The sequence below is a fragment of the Dreissena polymorpha genome, chromosome 7, assembly GCF_020536995.1.
Source record: "Dreissena polymorpha isolate Duluth1 chromosome 7, UMN_Dpol_1.0, whole genome shotgun sequence".
NCBI classification, from domain to species: Eukaryota; Metazoa; Mollusca; class Bivalvia; order Myida; family Dreissenidae; genus Dreissena; species Dreissena polymorpha.
Window position 1 is genome coordinate 66,398,925 of NC_068361.1, and position 23,905 is coordinate 66,422,829.

The 23,905-nt window shown below is 37.5% G+C and overlaps 1 protein-coding gene across 1 annotated transcript in view; it reads left to right on the forward strand.

Annotated features, from left to right (window-relative positions):
- Positions 1-23,905, forward strand: part of LOC127837282 (sulfate transporter-like) — a 385,236-nt gene that overhangs the window by 352,633 nt on the left and 8,698 nt on the right. Inside the window, exons 4-7 of the mRNA XM_052364201.1 lie at positions 21,433-21,597; positions 21,921-22,076; positions 22,681-22,763; positions 23,367-23,514. Of these exons, the coding sequence (XP_052220161.1) occupies positions 21,433-21,597; positions 21,921-22,076; positions 22,681-22,763; positions 23,367-23,514 (552 nt within the window). The remainder of the gene's footprint in view (positions 1-21,432; positions 21,598-21,920; positions 22,077-22,680; positions 22,764-23,366; positions 23,515-23,905) is intronic.

Genomic DNA, 23,905 nt, shown 5'->3' on the forward strand with positions numbered 1-23,905 from the left:
AAATGGTGTCAAAACAACTTGCTGATGTTGGTTTTTGTTTGGATGATGAAAGTCATGCGTTATATCTCAACCCAAGTGAGCTTGACAAAACTTGTCAAAATGTGCACTCTCTTCTACAAATGACAGACGAAGAAGCTGGCAATCAGTTTAAATCGCGAGAAGACGAAGAAGCTGCGGATTTTTTGGCGCAGCTTGTACATAACAATTCCAACGACTCGTCAGGTTTGACTAGTAAAAAGGATTCGAATAAACGCAAAGCTATTGCCAATAATAACGGCCAAACTGTCAAAAAACCTAAAGGTTCGCGAACGTCAAAACAAGACCCAATGTCAACTGGAAACAAGCAGACTGACTTCGTAGAGCAGTATTTCATAAAACAAGAGAGACTAAAATCGTTGCACGGTAAAGCTCAGATACGAATCAACAATCTTAAAAAAGTATTGCTGACGCTAAAATCTGAAGAAAGTGCCATTGAAAATTCAAGCCAAAAATCTTCCCTTGGACATGCGACAGCGCATATTACGAATGTTATCGAAAGCATCTCAAGTGAACTACAGAGCAGTGGCGAAATCGACTCGTGTCGAATATGCAAAAATGAAGACAATCAACCAACAGTTATAAGCAAGACGTGCGGACACGGGTTTTGCTGTATGAAGTGCATAGTTAAGTATTTGGAATACGTCTACAACAAAAATTCTGGGCGACTTATTTGTTTGAAATGCAAACATCAGTACGATGAAAACGCCACATATCAAGTTGGCTCACGCTATGGCATTATTGGTTGATACATAGTATGAATAAATCATATTAAACATCTAATATGTGTTTTGTTTTACATGCTTGAAATGAATGTTTTATGCTTACACGACTTCAGGCTCATATTGGCCTTAAAAAAAATAGCGGAATGAAAACTCAGATGAACACACGTTATTGTTCAATATTTTGACCCATAACAATTGTTTACATGACGTTCGTTTGACGAAATTTGCTCGATATGATTCCGCACTATTAAAGCGACTACAGCTCTGTTCTTATTTCAACTGCAGTAAGATCAAAATATCATAACTTGCGCATTCGATTTTGTATGAACAAATAGTATCAGTATGAGCGCATCGAAATTTCGGTTAATCTTGTGAAAATTTTATTGAGTTCGGACAACGGGTTATAGAAATATTGCATTTAAACCACTTACAAATAAACACAATTTTCTATTATCGATATGTTAACGCCGCTTTAGTTGGTAGGATGAACTTAAATAAATATTGAAATGACGTTATGAATTTGCACCAAGAACGAACTGTCAAATGCTTTGCCATATGAAAATACCGAAAACTGCCATTTCACACACGTCAGACACACATATCAACTTTCACAAAAAAACTGCAATGTGGAAACATACATTTTTAAAACATGTTGTACTAGTTAATGCTCTCTATAACCGTTAATCCTGTTTCTTTGATAGTGATAGATCAGAAATTAAGATATTGACTAATGCAGCCATTTCACATGTTCATGCCAAAGCCAGGGCTTGAACCTGGATCTTTTTCAGCCAGCACATGACTGGAGAAAGCGTTATACATTCTACTACTCTGGCGTTTGAACTGATCAATGCTGGATAGTCACTATGCATAGCAGTCAAAACCTAGCAATCATGATTGTGATCTGATATTCTCTTCAACTACAATACCCTGTTTGACCATGTATATGACATTTGTTCACATACGTTCAAGCAAACATGATATGCCAGTTTTGATTTGAAAACCTCAAGTATCTGTATTATACGTATAGCTAACATATTCTGCAATAAGAAAACAGTTTTACTATCCCAGCCAACACAGTGTTAATACATTTTAGTTGCTTCAATTTGCATTGCATACAAATTAGCTTGGGTAGAGAATGATTATTGTGATCAAATATGTATGTGCAGACCAAAATGCAAAATTTCAAGTGATCATCAAACTGTAAAGTATGATTTGTGTATCAACTTTCACAAATATCTGCAATGTGGAAACATACATTTTGAAAACATGTTGTACTAGTTAATGCTTTCTATAACCATTAATCCTGTGATCAGAACCAAAAATTGACTTGTGTTTGTGCTTGCTAGCTCACACACACTGAAATATGGGTTTGGAATGGCAATCTCTTTTTGCATAAGACCAGTTATGAGAGCCATGCATAAAAATTCTCATGTTCTTATCTATAGATACAAATAAAACAAATCTTAACTAAAAATTGGCTTGTGGTTGTGCTTGCAAGGTCACACACACACTGTAATATGCGCTCGGAATGGCAATCTCTTTTTGTATGAGACCAGTTATGTAAGCCGGGTATCAAAATTATTGTATTCTTAATCATATAGACGACTAAAACAAATCTGCACAAAAAATTGACTTGTGGTTGTGCTTGCTAGCTCAAGCAGACACTGTAATATGCGCTCGGAATGGCAATCTCTTTTTGTACCAGACCAGTTATGTAAGCCGAGTATCAAAATTATTGTATTCTTAATCATATAGACGACTAAAACAAATTTGCACAAAAAATTGACTTGTGGTTGTGCTTGCTAGCTCAAGCAGACACTGTAAATTGCATTCAGTGATTTCTCAAATCATATCAGAGCTAGGACTTGAACCTAGATCTCCTTCTGCAAGAGAAGGCATTCTTCCTTGAACCACTCTGAGAATATGAACTGAACATCACTTCACACATAACACGCACAATGAGTTTTGTGGCCAGACATAAATGTGCTGACAAAAAACCATGCTTTCAAAATAACCTGTATATACTTTTTTTCTCATCATTTGCATCAGAAATCTTATGAGAGCCATGTATAAAAATTCTCATATTCTTATCCATATGCATGAATAAACCAAATCTGAACCAAAACATGGCTTGTGGTTGTGCTCGCTAGCTCAAGCAAACACTGTATGATGCGCTCAGTGAATCACAGTATCACGGCACAACAAACACACACAATAAGTTTTGTGGACAGACATGAATGTGCTGACAAAAAACCATATTTTTCTAAAAAGCATTTATATACTTTTTTTCTCATCATTTGCATCAGAAATCTTATGAGAGCCATGTATACAAATTCTCATATTCTTATCCATATGCATGAATAAACCAAATCTGAACCAAAACATGGCTTGTGGTTGTGCTCGCTAGCTCAAGCAAACACTGTATGATGCGCTCAGTGAATCACAGTATCACGGCACAACAAACACACACAATAAGTTTTGTGGACAGACATGAATGTGCTGACAAAAAACCATATTTTTCTAAAAAGCATTTATATACTTTTTTTCTCATCATTTGCATCAGAAATCTTATGAGAGCCATGTATACAAATTCTCATATTCTTATCCATATGCATGAATAAACCAAATCTGAACCAAAACATGGCTTGTGGTTGTGCTTGCTAGCTCAAGCAAACACTGTATGATGCGCTCAGTGAATCACAGTATCACGGCACAACAAACACACACAATGAGTTTTGTGGCCAGACATGAATGTGCTGACAGAAAACCATATTTTTCTAAATAGCCTTTATATACTTTTTTCTCAGCATTTGCATCATACCGGTTATGTTGGATGTGTACTAAAATGTTTATCCCATTTGAGTCGGGATACGGTTTCATTCGTATCGCTCTGATATCAGATTATTACAAATATTTGTATATAAGCAAACGAATTACTGTGTTGCTTTGTATTGTACAGCAATGAAACGCAAACGAGAGGATTTAACACTATGGGATGCTGCAAACGTCCACAAACACAAAAGTATGTGGTATTGGTGGGAGTACATTAGAAGGAAAGATCTAATAAATCATGAGAAAACTGATTGCGATGTAATTCAATTGTTACAGTCTGCAAGTGTCAAAAAGCAAAAGACACATTCAGATGATTTTTTAACGTCTTTCTCGGTTGGAATTCGTCCTACTAAACATCAAAAACAAGTCCTTAACGAAATGCTTCGCGTTTCAAATTATACGTATAATTGGTGCTTGTGGTTAGTAAACGAAAAAGGTATAAGACCACACCAATTTGAGCTACAGAAAATCGTTTGCAAAACCAATGCAAGTGATGTGGATCCGCAGTATAGGATGGAAAATGATGATTGGTTCTTCAACAACAAAATGACTTCAGTGAAAACAACATCATGTAAAAACTTTTTTACATCTTACAAGTCGGCCAAATCATTAAAGTCGAAACTAAAGCGACCAATGCCTGTATCGAACATTGTTCAAGGTTCATTTTGTGTTCGAAAAGTGTTACTACGACATCTTTCAAACAAAGATGTTTCTACAGATAATACAAACATGCTGAACCGATATATATGTATGATACCGGACAATTTTGAAAAGCGGTCTAAACCTAAAGAAAGATTCCTGAAACTTGCTAAACCGATAACAAAAATACCGCCTATTGATCACGATGTTAAAATTGTCAAGCGTGCTGATGGTATGTTTATCATGAATATTCCCTGTGATCCTAAGTATACAAGGAGAAATGCATCAAACGATACGATAGATAAACGGGTATGTGGAATAGATCCTGGAGGTAGAACGTTTGCTACAGTTTATGACCCCATTGATTGTAGTGTTTTCCAAGTTGGTATTGAAGAAGACAAGCAGTATGTGATTAGTAAACTTCACAATAAAATTTATCATGCCCATAAGCATTTGACTAAAGCGCAAAACAAAAAGCAACAACAAGCAGCTAGTGAACGAATTGTATCACTGAAGAAAACACATTTGAAACTAAAAACGTTTGTAGAAGATATTCACCTAAAGCTTTCCTCACATCTCGTCAAAGAATATCAGTACGTTGCACTGGGTAAAATCAATGTAGCGCAACTGGTAAAGACAGACAGACCAAAACCGCTTTCAAAACGAGCCAAAAGGGATTTGCTATCTTGGCAACATTACAGATTTCGCCAAAGGCTAACTCACCGAACCACCAACACCGACTGCATATTGGAGGTTCAAAATGAGGCAAACACTTCGAAGACCTGTGGAGTGTGTGGTGAAAAGGATGACAATCTTGGAAAGAGTGAAACATATTATTGCATTAAGTGCGAATATAACACACACAGAGACGTCAATGGTGCAAGAAACATTTTGCTGAAATCTTTGAGCATGTTTCCGTTTGAAAAGAAACAACAATAACTCTGTAATAATTAGGTCGATCCATCCTTAATTCGAAAGTTGATTGCTTCGAGACTTTGCGTATGCTTAGTTCGGGGCAATTGTCTGCCGAATGAAATGGGTTATGAACCGTTCAATTCGTTTTGTTCTTATTCTTGTAGTAACATATACTTATTCATGCAACTACCAAACGCAAAGTTGAAAAACAAGTACTATTGTGTACACGAATGTTTGATTTCGCTATTGCGTTAGTTATTGATATAACCCAGTGTCGTATGTTTTCTCAAACTATATTATCCAACTCTAATCAAAGCAAATACAAACAACTATTTACAACACGATCATACAAAACCTACTCATGTGTCTATCAATAGTCTTGTTCCTGGACCCACCATTCGCAAAAACTGGCAATTCGGTGAATGTTTATGGTGTTCCAAGAACGCATCGTCTGTAGATTTCCAATGATACAACACAATGCCACAACGAAAACATTTGCAACGGTCGTGTTGTCCCAAGTAGTACAACCCGCAAGAAGCAAGCTGGTATTTGTTTGGTTGTATTTGGGGAGACCAATGCTCAAACGTTTTCAGTCTGTCGATATATTTGTTCATAAACATACTTGTTTCATTCGTGCAAAAAGCGTCGGTATCATCCATGATATGATATGATATTATATTACACATGCAATTGGTTATTTCAACATCTTTATACATTTTTTGTCTCAAAAATACTCTTGGTCAAACGTTACGAGTTTTGTTCTCTTGGCTTTTGAGCTCAACAAAATCCCATTAATGGTTTGAAGTCGTTTTGTGGGATCTTGGTGTGTCCAGCACAAATCATATTTCGGATTGATCAGAATAACCTCAATATCGACATAGTACACAATTTCCGTATCTGTCGCTTTCCAACATTGATCTCGCGTCGAAAATGTAAACTTAGCATCTGGATAGAGATCCGTGATATACATTTCGACTGCTTTATTCCACTGTTCGAGGTTTAAACGTAACATGTGTCGAAAAAAACCTAAATCTTTGAGTTCGACGGCTAGCATTGTTTTGTGTGAAGTGTACTAAGTCAAATTACTGCTATATAACATTTTTCTACAAAACAAACAAACACCTGTGAACGTTTCAACAATTTTATTCAATACTTTGAACATGTACAATTGACAGGCACGCAGCGACAGGTCCAGCATCGGTTTAGTCTGTTAATTTGTCTCTGCGTCATTTTGCCCACGCTGAGAAAGAATGGAGGACGTTTCGCCACCGCAATTTCGGCATCCCAGTCCTCAGTTTTTGGAGTGACGGTTTCTGAAACAGAACAAGCAAAAGTTAGTTACAGCATTCAACGTTTACAATCAAACCTCCAACACTAACATATGAAATTCTTAACAACATACTTTTTATCTCAGACAGCCTAATCTCCATATCCCAGTCCTCAGTTTTTGGAACCCGGAATGTAGTTGCTGGCACAGACATGTTATCGCTTTGAAGGTTAGATCAAGAATGATTTGATCTACCAGTCATGTAGCGCCTTTTATTTGCAGCGACTCTTTGACAACCACTAACCCAAAGCTGTTGTTACTTGTTTCAGTATACAGAATATTTAGGTTTTTGTTGGCCGTATTGTATTCACAAGAAACGAAGTTGTACTTTGATTGCATCAAACGCTCAATTTCCTCACGAAGTGTCGCCGAGTCATCTTGCTGCGAGACCTCAAGAATGCTTCTCATGCGAAATGAGTCAAGTTGTTTGTTCCAAAAATCAGTAGTGCATTTGGGTACGAGTGTTTGACCATAACGTTTGATTAGACACGAAGCCAGTTTGTCATGCGTATTCTTTGAAAATGTTAGTACTCCAATCATACTTAAGGCTTGTGTCAAGTAATAGCTCGTAGCTGCCATATCTTTGGTACATGTTCTTGAAAAATAAAGGTGACACTGATGAACCTCATTGCCGTAGTTATCTTCGTAATCGGTTTGTTCGCAAAGCAGAAAATCAAACCCATTGCTGTGTGAATCACTAAACCTGAGCTTCACAAACTGTATGTATTCAGGTTTAGATATATGAATGACAACTTGTTCTAGGTCTGTTTGTGTGAAATCAACAGGCAAAACATGTTTTTCTTTGATAACAATGTAACACGATGAATCGAAACCAAAGTTTTGATTAATGTGTGTAGCTAGCAACTCGGGTTGGTTTGCTTTGATGAGTGTATTCAATTTGCTTTCGCCTTTCCTTTCGATGCAACGAGCCATTTCTGTTATTCAAATTCAACAATTTAGGTTTTTATCATGGAATTTGTAATACGACGACTTGTATAAATACTGCAACAAAAACTGAATGTGTCTCATTTACAATCTGACAACAGAAGCGACAACATGTCGGTCCAAACATTGTGCGAAAAATTCATTCGCGAGAAAAGAAATTTCAATGCGAATGGTCACCAAAAGAAGTACATGTTTAGCGTTACATGTCCTTTCACAGATGTCGAGGGACTGCGTTTTACGTCGATAACTAACAGTCCGTATGACTACTTGAACTACAAGCCAACGCTGGACCATGTGTTTCTCGATGAACCGACACTAGCTGCGTTTGAACGATATGTTGACTTGATGTTTTCTGTTGCCGATGAAAAGATTGATATGTGCTACTTCAAAATATTGAAAACATTAGTACCAGAACATTTCGCAACTCTTAACGAGCGCATAAAGAAGGGTAGATACATGCAGTCGAATCCCACGTTAAACTACAGACTGCCGATATGCATAATACCAGTGTTGGAGTTGCATGGAATCGAGGAGTTCAGCAAAGTTTATTCTGTGAAATCGACTTGTCTTTCTTTGGAAAGGACTCAGATACGATTGAAGCTGAACACCTACTTTCGAGCAGTCATGACATTACTCGATTGTACGGAAAACGATATCGTGGAAATATTGGTGAAAAAAGGAGTGCTACCGAGTAAAAACTTTCAGCTTGTCAGTACACAGAAAGAGCTCACAATAGGTCTGAAAATTGTGAGAAGCTGTGGTGAAATATACGAAGCGTTGCAAACTGGCATCGAAATGAGAGAGATGAATGCTAACGTATACTCACTGCAACCAAAATATGGATATCCAAATACAAATTTGTGTCAGGCGTTAGAGGTTTTGTTTGTGATGCATCCTTTGTACCGCAAGCACATCAACAGTCTTCACATTGAAACGGAGCTGATCGATGGGGGAAAAGGTAGACTAGTCAATGCTATTCCTAATCGCAAACGCAAATTTGTTGAAGATCCAAAGGATCAGTCGAGTCTCCCCAAAAAGATGCTTTGCAAAACACAAGAACAAACATGGAATGACTTGCCTTGTTCTGATAAGAAGGCGTGTTCGGAGCAAAACGAGATAATCAGTATGCCGGTCGATTTGGCAGTCGTGAAAGAAGAAATCGTGGAAACGTTCACCCCAGAACAAGAGGTACAAGAAAACCCGATGCCCGTTAGCGACATGTTACCTGAAGAAGACCCATGTAAAGTTTATTTCATCAATCAGTGTCAAAACGAAGAACACGAAGATATGCTCTCTCAAGCGGTTAGAACATGCATTCCCAACATTCACATCCCACCGAACTTTGTCGCATTTTGTGTGTCGAAGGAATTGCTGACAAACGGCCTCGTTTTGTACATTCCTGCAGATTTTGTGTTGTAGTCTGTTGTGTGCAAATTTTTTGTTATATAGCTATTACATGTGTTTTGTTAGATGAATGAAATAAAAACCAGCTATGTTGCGCTTCATACTATTTGTCTTGTTTGTGTCTCTATGTAGCTGTAACGATAACTGCTTCAAGAAATCGCCAGAGCGCGATCTGGGTATATACAATGGTGCATTCTCGATCGTTTCCTATGATGATGCGCTAGACAAGTTACGCAAAATTGTATATATTCCTGAGAGAATGTACACAACGCAATATGATATTCTCGAGGCCATACGAAAAGTCATAAATCAAAATTTGGGCGTGAAAGACAATTATTTGACAATTGATAATCACAGGGACAGGTTTTGTTTCCAAATCAAAGGCAAACTCTTTTTGATTTTGACCCCGAATATAGGTAGGATGCTAGCTACTGATTCTCTATGGCGATTCTTGGTACCAGACAATATATCTAATCATGTTGCAGACATCGAAAAACGCAGTAGCGATAATAATTTCGTTACATCGACAGTTTCAAACGAAATTGACACACAAACAAACAGCGAAATGGAAAACACAACGCTTGCTTATATCCCCAACAATGGTTCGACAACCACAAAGGTTAACAAAAAAAGCACGCAAGCATCACCGAGAGTTGCACACGAAAATACCACTAAAACATTAAGTAAAAAACATAACACATCAGTTGTCAATGCCCTTAGCGATGGTTCAACAACCTCAAAGGTTGAAGAAAATAGCGATCTTGGCACATCGATAGTTGCAAACGAAACTAGCACACAACAAAACTACAGTGAAATCCATAACATAACGAGTGGTAATATCACAAATAATGGCTCAACAACCACAAAGGCTAACGAAAATAGCGAAACAGGATCTGTCCTTGTTATAATCGAAGTTGTGTTTTGCATTCTAGCCGTGTTTGCAATCGTTCTTGGACTAATAGGATTTGTGTATAACGTTATAAAAAAAACAAAGGAACTCAAATAAATATATAACACACTCATATAAACGGATCTTGTCATTCTTGATGTTCTGAGCCAAGCATGCGGTCGTTTATCATTTTGTGTTTTTTCATTGTTGTCCGCGCAGACACAACAGTTCAAAGCGTTTCTTCTTACGGTTTACAAAACTGTTATTGCAATGTGTGTGATCCGACTAAAAGTATTGGTAAAATATATGATGGATCTTGCTACTTTATCAGTATTGAGCAACAGTTCAAAGTTGGAAACCAGTTTTCAACGAACGTCAATGTACGTAAAACTGTAAACAGCACCGACTATAATGCATACGATGTGGTCATTTTTGGACATAAAAACATTCATCTAAAAACGGTTTTCACTCAAGTAAGCAACGAATTTATTTTAAACAACATCCAAGGTTCTATCAAGATAGCGCTGTTCAACAACAAAGATAGGCCTGCTCAATGCGTTCATTTGTTCAAACGAAAATATTTGGGCATTTCATGCGAAACGGCTAACGTAGCGCTGTTAAAAGCGGATCGAGGAGAGTTTGTGACTGTGTCACCTTTCAATCCGCGTGCGTACAAGACATGTTCATTTGACGAAAACGCAGCAGCGTCGATCACATCTCCTAAAACTTGTTTCGTCGTGAATGAAGATGGCCAGTGCTTACCAGCAGTGCTGCAAACAGAAGAAGAGTTTCAAAACGCTTTTGACTATCTGATTAACAGAACGCACGACCCGAAGGTGAATGCAATATCTCAAAATTTGATGTTCAAAATTGACAGTCTGAACGAAACGCTCGAATTAAACGATTACGCGATAGTCTATTCGCGAGTGTCATATGATGAGAACAATACGTGCTTGTATATCGACGTGAATGAAAAATCTATTTCGTATGAAGATTGTACAACAAAACGAACTCTGTGTCAGATTAGAATTCCTGGTATGGGACTGGATTCACCGAGTGACGATGATTCCAAAATAAACAGCTTTTGGGTCTTATTTATTGCACTAACATTTGTGGTTGTTTCTTTGGTTATAGTTATAGTTATTGCGTATGTGTTGCAAGGATTTCAATCTAGACGTTTACAAACTACTACAACAGTTCAAATAACAAGCGCCTAACTCGAGTATAAAACCATTCACGCAAAGTCAGTAGTTGTCATAACGTAAAAAATGTTCAGCTGTGAGTTTGTGGCTGCGATGGTAGCAAATTACTTGGAATGCAAGCAGTTTGAGGACTCAAATGACACTCTTTGTGACATTGTTGAATGTGTGGTTTTGCTTGTAAATAGAACGGTAACGATGCATGTTCTTACAAAAGATGAACTGACCATAGCTTGTTTTGATGAAGACTATTTCGCCGAATTGCTTGAACAAAAGCTGAACAATGGTTTGAGCTGGGATGTGTTTGTGACAGCATTTGTTTTGTTTGCGGCCGTCGTACGTGAAATATCGAATTACAACGCTGAAGGCTTCTACCACCTGGTCAAGATTCAAGACGTTTTTCGAAAGTATAGACTAAATGACTGGGTTGCAAAACAAGCTGGTGAATGGAATGCATTTGTACAGTATTGTAAGCATGTGTGTTGAATAAAAAGTAGAAAACAGAAAAATACCTTTTGGGTTGTTTTATTCATATGTTCAATCATCACATTCACGATCGCTCTGTAAACTAAACGATAAATTTGATTCCAACTCTACAAACAAATCGTTTTTATCGAAAATGTTTTTGATACCAATCATATCGATGATTTCCTTACACATAGCACAGCCGTTGGATTTCAGTAAATCATATTTCTTTTCAGTCTCGCCATCTCGATCAGAAATACTGAAAAGCAGTTTCGTTTCATCTAGTGTATCCCGTATTATTAGATCGACATCGGCGTAATTATCGTCGTTGATTTCGACGTTTCCAACAACATCTTCAACAAGCATTAAGTACACGCTAAGATGAACTGTGATTCCAAAGCACGTTAGTTTAATTTCGTACTTAAACTCAGGTCTTGGCTCGAAATAACAATTTGACCAACCCGGTTGAAACGTTTCAGATCTATACGCATAGAACTTCTTAACTTTGGGCTTTTCCGTTGATGTGATGCTCAAATGCTTCGATACTATTTCCCACAACTGTTTTGCATCAGCTTGTGACTTGATTTTCCTTTTCCTTTTTTCAATGCGATCATACTTCGACATTTGCGGACGAGCATAAGATGACCATCTGCGTCCAAAGTACATGTTTTGAAATGTAACACTTTCCCATATTAACTGACACTTAAATGGTTTGTGATCGAAATCGTTACAAAATGTGCATATATATTAGCGCTACGCAGAGTTAACTTCATTTGTTGATGTTTGCGACTATATTTCTTGGCATTTTGCTAATTCAATTAATCATCGAAGAACGAAACCCAGATTTTTGGGATCGCAAAAAGACTAAACTTGACAACAACAAGAAGCCATGATCGGTGTTACAATGCTTGCGATAATCTGTATTCAAGACTTACGATGGTGGTTTTCTGTTAGAAAAATACGAAAAGAATGCATACAGGTTATGAAAGAACTTCGTGAACGCTTTCAAGCAAATAGTTGCTGTGATTGCAAAGACTGCAAAAAACGTATGGCTCAACTTCACCTGGAAAAAGAGCAAGCAGTGAAAGACTCGCGTACTTGTATAATTTGCTGCAATGAAGAGAAAACCTTTGCCGTAGCACCATGCATGCACCTTTTCTGCGTACACTGTTGCTGGCACATGCATATATACGGGAACAAATGCGCTGTTTGTAGATCTGAAATATTTGATTGGAAGCGGATTCATTGGACTGATTAGTGTTATGACTTTTAGTGCATGCTTGTGTGTGTATTTGTTTGAATAGTATCGTCAAATAAAATGTTGAAATGCATTTTATGTTTTGGTTGTTAGTTTGGTAGAGAAGATGCAAGTATATTGACGTTTTGGGTTTTATCTTGCTGCGTGAAGAAAACAAACACGCGAGTTTACTGTTTTTGCACTTTATTTTCAACATACAACAAACAAAATACGACATTTAGTTCATAACATTTTCTTCTCTGCGCTTTCGGCTCAAACTACGACTGAACACTTTTGTAAAGCTTCTCTTTCTAGTTCTCGACCGCTTTTCATCGTTTTCGCTAGGTTCGTTGACAGACATTGGTTTTTGGTTTTCCTTAGACTCGTTTTCTCGTCTTAACAATTCGTTATCATACGCGGTTTTGTTGTGAAATGTAAGAAGTTGTGGAATGCGTTTAAGAAACATCACCACTTCTGTCATGCCTAGGTGCTCAGCGAGTTCGATCATGTTTACCAGACTAGAGATTGACTGCCAATCCGAGTAATCTAGCGTGAGACCGTTACATTGGTACTCAGACAGGTTCATGAGAATTTCAAACACGTTCATCAATTCTTGAACACTGTACTTCGGCTGAATCTTGACATGATTTGTCTTAACGTTAGTGAACATTTTCACAATTGCTGCTGGGTATGATTTTTGTTCTTTGCCCACATAAAATACAACCCTGTCTTTGCTTTGTTTAAGCGACTGAATGAGCTTTGAAGAGATTTCAATACCAATATCGTACTTCAGTTTAGTGAACAAGCGATTAGTGGCTTCGGTGTCAGTGACCCGTTTAATATCTTTAACGTTTATGGTTGACATGGTTGACATGGTTGTGTGTGGTTTGAGTGTTTCTATAGAAAAACTAACCTTAAATAGATTTTTATCGCAGTTTTCCAAACCGTAATTTGTGATTGTATAGACAGTTGAACATCCACAAAAAGTCATGTTTTTTCTTGAGCTGGGAATCACATCCTATAGTGTTAATCATAACAAGAAAAACATAAACTCCTAAAAGCGAATAAGGACAGAGTGAAGTGTTTCTCGAAGTTTTGTATGTATCGTAAATAAACTTTATGTATGTGGAATTGTTAACCGTACTTTCGTCAAACAGAGAGAAAAAATTGTAAGCTTTAAGTCGGTTGTATCCACAAATAGGATCGCCAAATACTGAATCAAAATGGCTTGTAATTTCGCTAGTTGTCAATTTTTTGAACAACGACATGCGTTCATCGTCTTTGAACTCATTGAGAACCATTGTGACACACGTTTGAATTCCACACCCGAGTTTTGAGTTCATTTCTACTAGCTTGCTTTCGAATATTCGTATTTGTTCTTCATATTCTGTTATGTATTGAAAAATGCATAGCGAGCATTCGTGGTAATGTCTAGAGTACATGGGTGAAAGCAAGTAGGTGTTTTGTGCTAACTGTTCGTCTTCGTCAACAATCAAAACCTCGTCGATATCCATTGATAAGGCAACAAATGTTTACAGTTCATTGATACAATTTATTTACAACATATACAAAAAATGTAACACACACAAGTCAACATAATCATACAATATTGCAACAACGTAGTCATTCGTCATCATCGCTCAATTCTAGATCACTGAGTATAGTCTTTTCCTTTTTCGGTTTCTTTGCAGCTTTCGTTTCACCAGATTTGCGCATTCTTTTAACAGCCAGACCGTTCATAATTTCCTTTTCATCATCGTTTAGCGTATCTGAGATTTCTGTATCGGAGATGTCGATATCGGCATATTTGCGTTTTTCCTCAACATTGTAAGATTTTATTCGCTCTATTAGCGCAAACATGTTTTCGTCTTCCCCAGAACCGAGTATTTTGTTAATCACATCAATTGGAATTCGATCGAAAACGTTAGAGCTCACAGTCTTCACAACATCGTCCTGCAGGTTTTTTGTTTTCTTGATGCCCTTTATCAGATTCTGCGTTCTTACTTTGAGGCTTTTGTACTGCGCTAGTTTGGCATCAATCTGTTTTAGTTTCTCTGAAAGTTCTTTTATCTTCAAATAATCGTTAGGCGACAAGAAGACACCTGACTCGACTTCAGAAACCAAATTCCTTTTCACGCCGTGATTGAGTACAGTGTTCGCAAACTGCTGTATTCGTTCTCGGTTGTTCGTTTTTATAGCATAGCTCGAGGTCAACATTGCTTGTGCCATCGTAGAAAGTGATTGCGAGTGTGCTTATTTTGTTAACTGCAGCTATATATATACGCTTGAAAAATAATGCACGCCTTACTTGTTCATCATTGGCTTGAATAATCGAATGTAGTACGCCTCTTTGGCTTTACGCACGTGCTTGTCTCGCTCTGTCTCCAAAACGAATACAGTGTACCGTTCCTTAACATCGCACAAGTGTTTCCCACATTCTATCAAATGGTCAGTAGCTCGACACAAATGCTGCTCTGTTCGAATATGAGAGTTGTGTGTATGAATGCGTTTTCTCAGATTAATGGTCTCTCCAATGTACTCACCGCCGCAAGTGTTGCACTTCAGAACATATATAACATCTTTTGATTTACAAGTCAAGTTCTCTCCATCTTCAACAATGTATACAAAACCACAATTGAACTGAAAACTATTTCCACTCTTTATTTGAGAACATAGAGTGCAGCGCTCACCGTTACATGGTTTAACTTTGTAGTCCATCAACAACTCGAAATAGTGAAATTATGACTGAAAATGTGTTTATACGCTTTTTGTTACTGAGACGTGAAGATCAGCTGGTACCGTGAAATTGATTCCGTGTTCCTGCATAGCACAAGTAATGTCAAAACACGAACAGTTTTGCGAATTTAGCTGACTGATATGTAGAGTTTTACTAACTTTTGTGAAACAAAACTCGATTGTCAAGTCGAATATGAACACGTTTTCGTCTCCAATATCGTCTAGTATGGTTTCAAAAATGCTCTCGAGCAGTTCATACGAAGACATTGTAAATTGTGACAAGATGCATTCATCAACATGGATCCAAAATTCTTGAATGTAACCCTGGCTCTCGCTTTCAATCGTATACATGTCCTCATACGAAGAAGTCATTGTGAGTTGTGACAAGAACGGATACAAACGCTTTGATATATGTTAACTGTTTACAACAGTATCGTTATGCCGAGCTATGCTGTGTAGTACAATTATGAAGCAAATAGCAGCTATCACAAGCACAATGAATCCACCAACACAAACAGCGACAGTTTCCCAAAACGTTAATTTTCTTAGTCCCGGTTCGTCATTCAATGTACTTTTACCCAACAAAACCTCGCAAATCGTGGGACTGTGTTTGCATTTTTCGATTGAAATGGTCTTTGATCGCATATCGACATACGTGCATTCTTGTCCACTGTTCGTCCTTTTGTTGTACACAATGAAGTGTTCGCTTGTGACAGAACTGTCATCTATATTTTTTATTTGAAACTTTGCCTCACTCATATTGTGTGCCGTGTTCTGAGTAATGCTAACCAAATATGAAACAACCGTATTATCCAAATCGTAAACACTCGCTATACTTGAGTGCGAACAATTTGCATCAATCCGAAAACATTTCCCATTTTCCGCTTTCACAGCACCAATATCGCAAAACGTGAAATTAGCCAATTGTATTTGTGGTACGCGAATGAAATGACCATTTCTCGCTATAAGCACAGCATTCGTGCTCTCGGTACAATTCTCAATTTGATACGTATTTCTGAATAACGACATACAAATCTTATCAACAGTTGTGCCATCTTTGGTGCTGAAGACAGTAAGTCGATATGATGAAGCCTTTTTCGCGAGAATAACTTCGTTACTCACTTGTTTCACTATTTGACTTAGCATCGCACGTAAAGCATGATTACGTTCGTTGATAATCAAGAGTGTGTATTCACGAAACGGAGAAAAATGCGTATTAGAGGAAATCTTGAATGATGAATCCAAGTTGATGAAATAGCAACGATTGTTATGTACTTTACCGATTGTAGTTGAACGATTACATGTTAGGCAGTAACAATTTTGCAATCCATACGTAGATACTTCTGCAACGGTCTGCTTGTGGTGCTTAATTCCCATTTTATGCTTGTTGATAGCATCTTGCATATTTTGAAATTGTTGGTTAACAATGTTATCGTTTTTAACTGGCAGACTAACGGTGAGTTTTGGCTTGGTAAGAGCATTTTGAATTTTGTGAGAAGTTTGGTTAACAACAGTATTTTTTTTAACTGGCGGACTTATCTTGTTTTTTGGCTTGTTGGTAGAAGTTTGAATATCGTAAAATTTTTGGCTAACTAAAGTATTGGCATTTTGAATATCGTGAACATTTTGGCTTACGATAGGTTCAACGATAGGTTTGCTTGTTACTGATAGAACTTTAGTGTTTTTGAAAAAAAAGTTAGAAAAATCGATAATTGGAATATTTTCAGCGCTTTGCTTTTCATCCAAATTATCGTCAGAGTAATCCTCATCAAAGTTATCCTCGTCAGAGTAATCCTCGTCAGATTGATCATAGTCAAAGTCGAACTTATCATCGATTTTTAAGCGGATCTCACTCATTTCTTGCTCTATTTGTGTAATTGTGTCTCGCAATTCTTTGGACTTAGAAGGGATTATTTCCAAACCTAGATCATATTCTTTGATATACTTGGCGACTGACAAATCATTCATTTTTCTCTTCAATAACGCATTTTTGATTCGTGTTAACGCATGATCCTGTTTCTCGGGACTAGCACCTTCTAAATTCACATCGCACCATGTTCCGAACGTTGTACACAGTTCAATATTAAATCTGATGAAGGCATGACCGTGCATCCCATTTGCACAAATTTCACTTCCATCATATGTCAATGAAAAATTGTACGGAAACAAAGGTATCCAAGCGTGTGTGTAAATCTCAGTAAACACAGATTCTACAAACTCACTGATAGAGTACGTTTTCGGCTCAATTTGCAATCTAACTAAAAGACTTGGTAAGTCGTAAGTGATAAACATTGATCCCGCTACAAAACCATCAACTACACTGTATACCGGTTTTGAAAACGCTTTTTTCTTGTTCGGACATCTAGATAGACCTATGGATTTGCATTGTTGCTCATGACCTTCTAAACTAAACTCTGGGTTTTGCATCCATTTGTTGAAAAATTGTAAATTTTCTTTGACATCGTCGTATAATGACAAATACTCATAGGTTACGTTTATCAACACATAAAATAAACCATTCGTAACGTCAATCGGTGTATTCTGTACATGCTTGAAACAAGACGGTTCATAAAAATTTGGTTTAGGACGTCCTAACGCATTTGTTTGTAAAACTAAGGGAAAAAACAGGGCAACTATATGCACAAACATATACATGACGAGTTTTTGATGCATTGTCATTTTGGAAAGTTCCTATATAAGTATTTTCTACAAACAAATTGAAGTAATTTGTCTTCCAGTCATTCACATGGATTACACTACAAATAGCATTCCTATGTGTCTGTGGACAGATTTCCAGCATGTAGAAATAAATACAAGAGAACATTTTGCACATCAATTCGAAACGTACGCAAGACTCAAAGCTTCTTTACAACCAACGAAGTTGATAATGTGTCTATTTGATGAAATTGTTGAATTCGTTTGCAGCAAAACAAACATAAGCAAAATCAAGATTCAACATGCGCTGATGGACTTTTGTACTTCAAGGAAAACTTTTTCAGTTTGGTCGTTTCTGATCAAAGATGTGACAAAAGAAACTCTGAACGTTCTTGCTACGAAAGCAAATCTGTGTAGATTCGATTTATTGTATAGTTTCATTCACGTCGAAAACTGGATATGTGGTGCAATTGATTTTCATGGTGTTGAAAAGTCAAAAGATATTGCCAAAAATATTCTTGAAACAGAGCACGTTTTTGAAATGTTAAGCGCACATGCGATGACAAGATATACCAATAAAATTACCACGAATATTGTATCACATTGTGATTGCTCAATAAAACGTATTGTATCATAGCTTGTGTTTTCGTGATTTGTTCAGAACATACTCAAATAACAAACAACACGCAAAATTGTTTCAAGGTTTTTTATTAACACAACAGAACAAACATGCTATAAATTTGGGTCGTTGATAAGCATGTGTTGATTTTCATATCCATCCTTGTGCTACGTACTGATGGTATATATCTTTTGGTTCGTTGATTAGCAATCGATCGTATGCCTCATCGAATGCCTCATAATCAGAAAAATAAATATGGTGGGCCTCTTCTTCCACCTTTTTATCAATCAAATATTCATATGGCGATAGAACATAGGGTACACGTTCAATTTGATTTTGTTCTTCATCATCGACGCCACCGATTTCGTCCGCAAAACAATTGTCGAATTCTTCTTTATATTTTTCCTCCAAAAAACGTTCGTAAGATTGCAAAAACTGATCTTCTATCATATCATCGATATCACGGCTTCTGCAAACCCAACACATTTTTCGATCATGTATTTTTACATCTCGATCATTGGAAACTGTTTGAGTTGTGTAATTATCATCGTCGTTTTTTTCCTGGCAATATGTTTGTTTTTGATCTCGATTTGCATTGCGTATTTTTGTTTTTCGTTTTGAAAGTTGCCTTTGCAAACGCCTTTGTTCAGCCTTTTTACGTTGCTTTTCAGTTTGTTTTTTATAGGAATTGGGGCGGGTACGAGTACAAGTCTTTTCAATTTTCGCCGTAAGCAGGTCATCGAAATCACTGTAATCATCGTATTCGTCATCATTTTGGTTATCTTTGGTTTGAAGGATATCAACCGATTTCGTTGAACATCGTTGGTTATTGCTTTCTGTTTTCGCAATTCCATTGTTCGCTTTTTGATATAGCTTGGAAAACTCATTTTGTAAGTACCGACCGAATGATTCATTGTCAAAAGGACAAGCAGGGCTAAACCGTCGCTGACTAAGTTTCAGTTTCACTTCTTCTTCTGTGTTCATGACCCAATCGAACACAAAAGGGCAAACGGGGCACAGCTGTCGATGCCTAAGTTTTACATCTTCTTTATCCATGCTCCAAATGGAAATGTGCACATGGCAAAACACGCATCGAACGCACTCAATATTTTCGGAGATTACACAAGTGTCGTAGATGAACCCTTGGCTAGCCAGGTCTTCCTTTGACACGCCGAAATGGGAAGGCCAGTTTTTAAACGATTGAAGTCTCTGATACAACGACATGTTTGCGAACGAACGTTTTTAAACTCAGTAAAGCATTCATCTGCTATTTATACAAAAAATTGTAATGTAAATTTTATGTCCATCCATGTAGCGATCAAATGCCTTATTGTCAGAAAAATAAAACGCCCGGCAAAATTAGCGGGGGGGTCTTTTTTAAAACCCCACCCCCCTTATTAAACCGTCAGAACATTTTCCGGGCATATCATATAGCGCCGCATCCCGCACCAAAAATGCACACAAGAAAAAAGTGGCTGTGGTTTTCATATATCATGCCATATGGGATCAATATGATGCGACGGAGGGTAACGCGCAAGATGCAGGTGCCTTGGTCTAAGGTCAAGGTCGCCTTCCGAGGTTAAAAGCCTAATTTGGGAATTGGTAGCTGTCACTTTGGCCGTAGCATGTATTTGTTGAGCATGTATGGATTTTGAAATAACTCGGCATGAACGATCAACTTAAAAAGACGGAGTGTCGAGCGCAAGGACCAGATCCTTAGGTCCTAATTCAACGTCACAATTCAAGGTCAAAGGTCACATCTAGTATTGTCTTAAAGCATGAAAGTATTTTCATAAAACTTGCCCCACGTGATCAGCATGATGATAAGACGGAGTGTCGCGCGCAAGAACCAGGTTCTTAGGTTAAGTGTACAATTTAAGATCAAAGGTCAAATAAAGTAAATTTGAACGTGACGCTTTCTCCCGAGCATTCTTTAGTCCAGCATATCTTGATCTATAAATAACTTGGATTAATTCTAACAACATAAGAAAACAAAGACCTTATTTTAAAAACCAAATTGACAAGTCAAAGTAAATAGTAAAACTATATAAGTCGCGTTCTGAGAAAACTGGGCATAATGCGTGTGCGTGAAGTGTCGTCCGAGATTAGCATGTGCAGTCCGCACAAGCTAATCAGGGACGACACTTTCCGCCTAAATTTGAATTTTTGCTAAGAAAAGACTTCATTTAAACGAAAAATGTCATAAAAGCCGAAAGTGTCGCCCCCTGATTAGCCTGTACGGACTGCACAGGCTAATCTGGGACGACACTTTACGCACATGCACTATGCATGATGGGATGTGGTTTTGCACTGGTGGCTAGGTCCAGTGTCAATGTCACAATTCAAGGTCATATGGCCAGTTAAGGACATAAGTACTTGACAACACTTGTCCGGGTATAACTTTGTCGCACGCAAAAACCAAGTCATTGAGTCTAGAGTCCAAGGTAAAAAAAAACAAGACCAAAGATCAAACAATGTTCTTATCGCATTAAAAATTTGGTAATTATTTCTAGTAGTAACAAGCATACTGAATGGCGCACACTATAACCAAGTTTCAAGGTTGAAGTCAGGTCACAATTTAAGGTCAAAGGAAAAATAAAAGAAATCAATTTAGACTTTGTCCAATCTATTCATGATTTATTGTTTACTGACGGGCGTATCTTTGTGACAATTACACTTTTGTTTACCTTGTTTATTTAAGATTGGTTGTGACCAAAGCCATTGCTAAATGTGTGCTATATACCTTTATGACTTCGGAAATTCGTTCTAATACATAATCGTTCATTTGTGTGCGATTGTTTTGTTGCAGATCTTCATGGGTGTTTTTCGCCTCGGTTTTGTGACAACGTACATGTCCGACCCCCTGATTTCCGGCTTCACCTCTGGTGTCGCTGTGCACGTGGCGACCAGCCAGATCAAGCACATTCTGGGGCTAAAGTTGCCCAGAATTGATAAAGATTTCCAAGTTATAAATGTAAGTTTATGGTTACATCTAGATGCTATATAAGGTCTGTTTATTATATGTGTAGACTTGTATTTATAACAAAAAAAGTAATCGAACAAATTACCCATTTATTCAGTTCGCATACATTGTGGTGAATTGTGTGATACATTTATTTGGCATGGCTTCAATTGATAATAATACATGCACTATTTCAGTACTAATATATTGCCATACTTTTTAACGAAAGAAAACAAGCTATCCGAACATATAATAATAAACTGTTCATCTATTATTCTTTAAATAACATAGTGTTCTTTTATTTAAGAAAAACACCCTCTTATTCCTTATTCCAGACGTGGATATCCATCTTCAAGAACATCCACACCACAAACGCCGCTCCCGTCATCATTTCCGCTATCTGCATTTTGGTCCTTTATCTGGTCAAAGCCCAGGTCAATGAGAGGTTCAAGGCAAAAATCCCCGTCCCCATTCCCATCGAAATCGTCGTGGTAAGTTGACCTTTTGTTGCCACGGCAACTTAGTTCTTGAAAGGCGTTCCGTCTTTTTCAATGATCAGTTAAAACATCGGTTTACGTTCATCAACTTAAATTTAAGTTCAATATTATTGATGTTGTACTTGAAATAGGATATTTCTTTTGTTTTTGACGATACTTTAAATTTAGTAAACTGGCGTCGGTTATTGCTTTGAACTTTTTGCCTTGCCAATTGTTTTTCACTGAGTCAGATGCCCAGAGAGAATTGATTGTTATTATATCACTAATTAACCTATTTTGGACAGACAATAGCAGGGAAGAATATGAAAGATTATCGCCGACGTCACAGCATCAATATTCTGCTTGGTTAGGCACACACACACACACACACACACACACGCGCGCACGCACGCACGCACGCACGCACGCACGCACTCACTCACGCACGCACGCACGCACACACACACACACACACACACACACACACACACACACACACAGGTAATTTATTTAACCTGGTGCAAGTAAAACATCATCCCTGTTTTATGCAATATTAGATAACGCCTCCATAAATATATGCCGTGAAATGTTCATTCATTTATTCTATTTATTTCAATAGGTAATACTTTCTACAATTGCTTGCCACTTCGGAAAGTTCCCCGAAAAGTTCAAGGTCATAGTCGTTGGAGTCATTCCGAAAGGGTAAGAAAAGCAATTTTCTGGGTAACCTTCGATTTTTCAAATATCAAGATCACCAACTCATCATGCATATGTATGTAAAAGATACGTAATAAAGCGTACATCTTTTCTGTTTAACTTTTCTTATATTGTTCTAAAATGATATGTCTGCTTCTAAGAATAAGCAGGGTTGAACGATGTGGACTACGAACAAACACCATCACATACAAACACTCATAAAGTGTCTGCAATGATCAATAATGTCGCGTTCTGAAAAATACTGTGCTTAATGCATGTGCGTAAAATGAAGTCCCAGATTAGCATGTGCAGTTCGCACAGGCTAATCAGGGATGACACTTTCCGCCTAAACTTGATTATCGGTAAGAAGGGACTTCCTTGAAACTAAAAAAACCATAAAAGCGGAAAGTGTTGTCCCTGATTAACCAGCGCGGACTGCACGGGCTAATCTGGGATGACACTTTACGCACATGCATTAAACCCAGTTTTCTCAGAACGCGACGCAATACAATTCTGAGACACTTCGTATATTGCGGAGGCGTTCGCGTTATTCTTATGGTACCATATTGAGAAAGCTTACTTAATTTCCCGTTTTAACCCCTTTTGCAGCCTCCCTGTCCCTAGCACCCCTGTTTTTTCCGGCGTGGACACTTATTTCACTGAAGTCATCGTGATCGCTATCGTCTCCTTTGCGCAATCTGTCTCGCTGTCGGCCATTATGGCTAAGAAACACAAATACGGAATCAACTCAAATCAGGTTTGTTTTTGATACTGTGTACGGTATAACGTTAGCTAGAATATTCACTGTTGGCGTCTTCGTCTTTTCTTCCAGGCTATAGACAATCAAACATGGTTAAGGTAAACGTGCAACCCGTCCATATCAAAGTGTCTCCCACATTATTTAATGAAAGTTTTTTTTAATATTTGTTCGGGGTCATTGTGTTGGTTCACTTAAAAACTGTTATAATTCTGACCTGCAATATAGCAAAGTTATGTCCCCTTTTGCAATTAGAAAATGGGTTACTTTTAATGTGCAACAACTGTCAATGACTGTTATCTATTAAAGATATTTAATTGAAACTTCACCCGTTCGTTTTCATCGTTTAAGTTAACCTAAACTATATGACTACTACAAATATTTTACATCA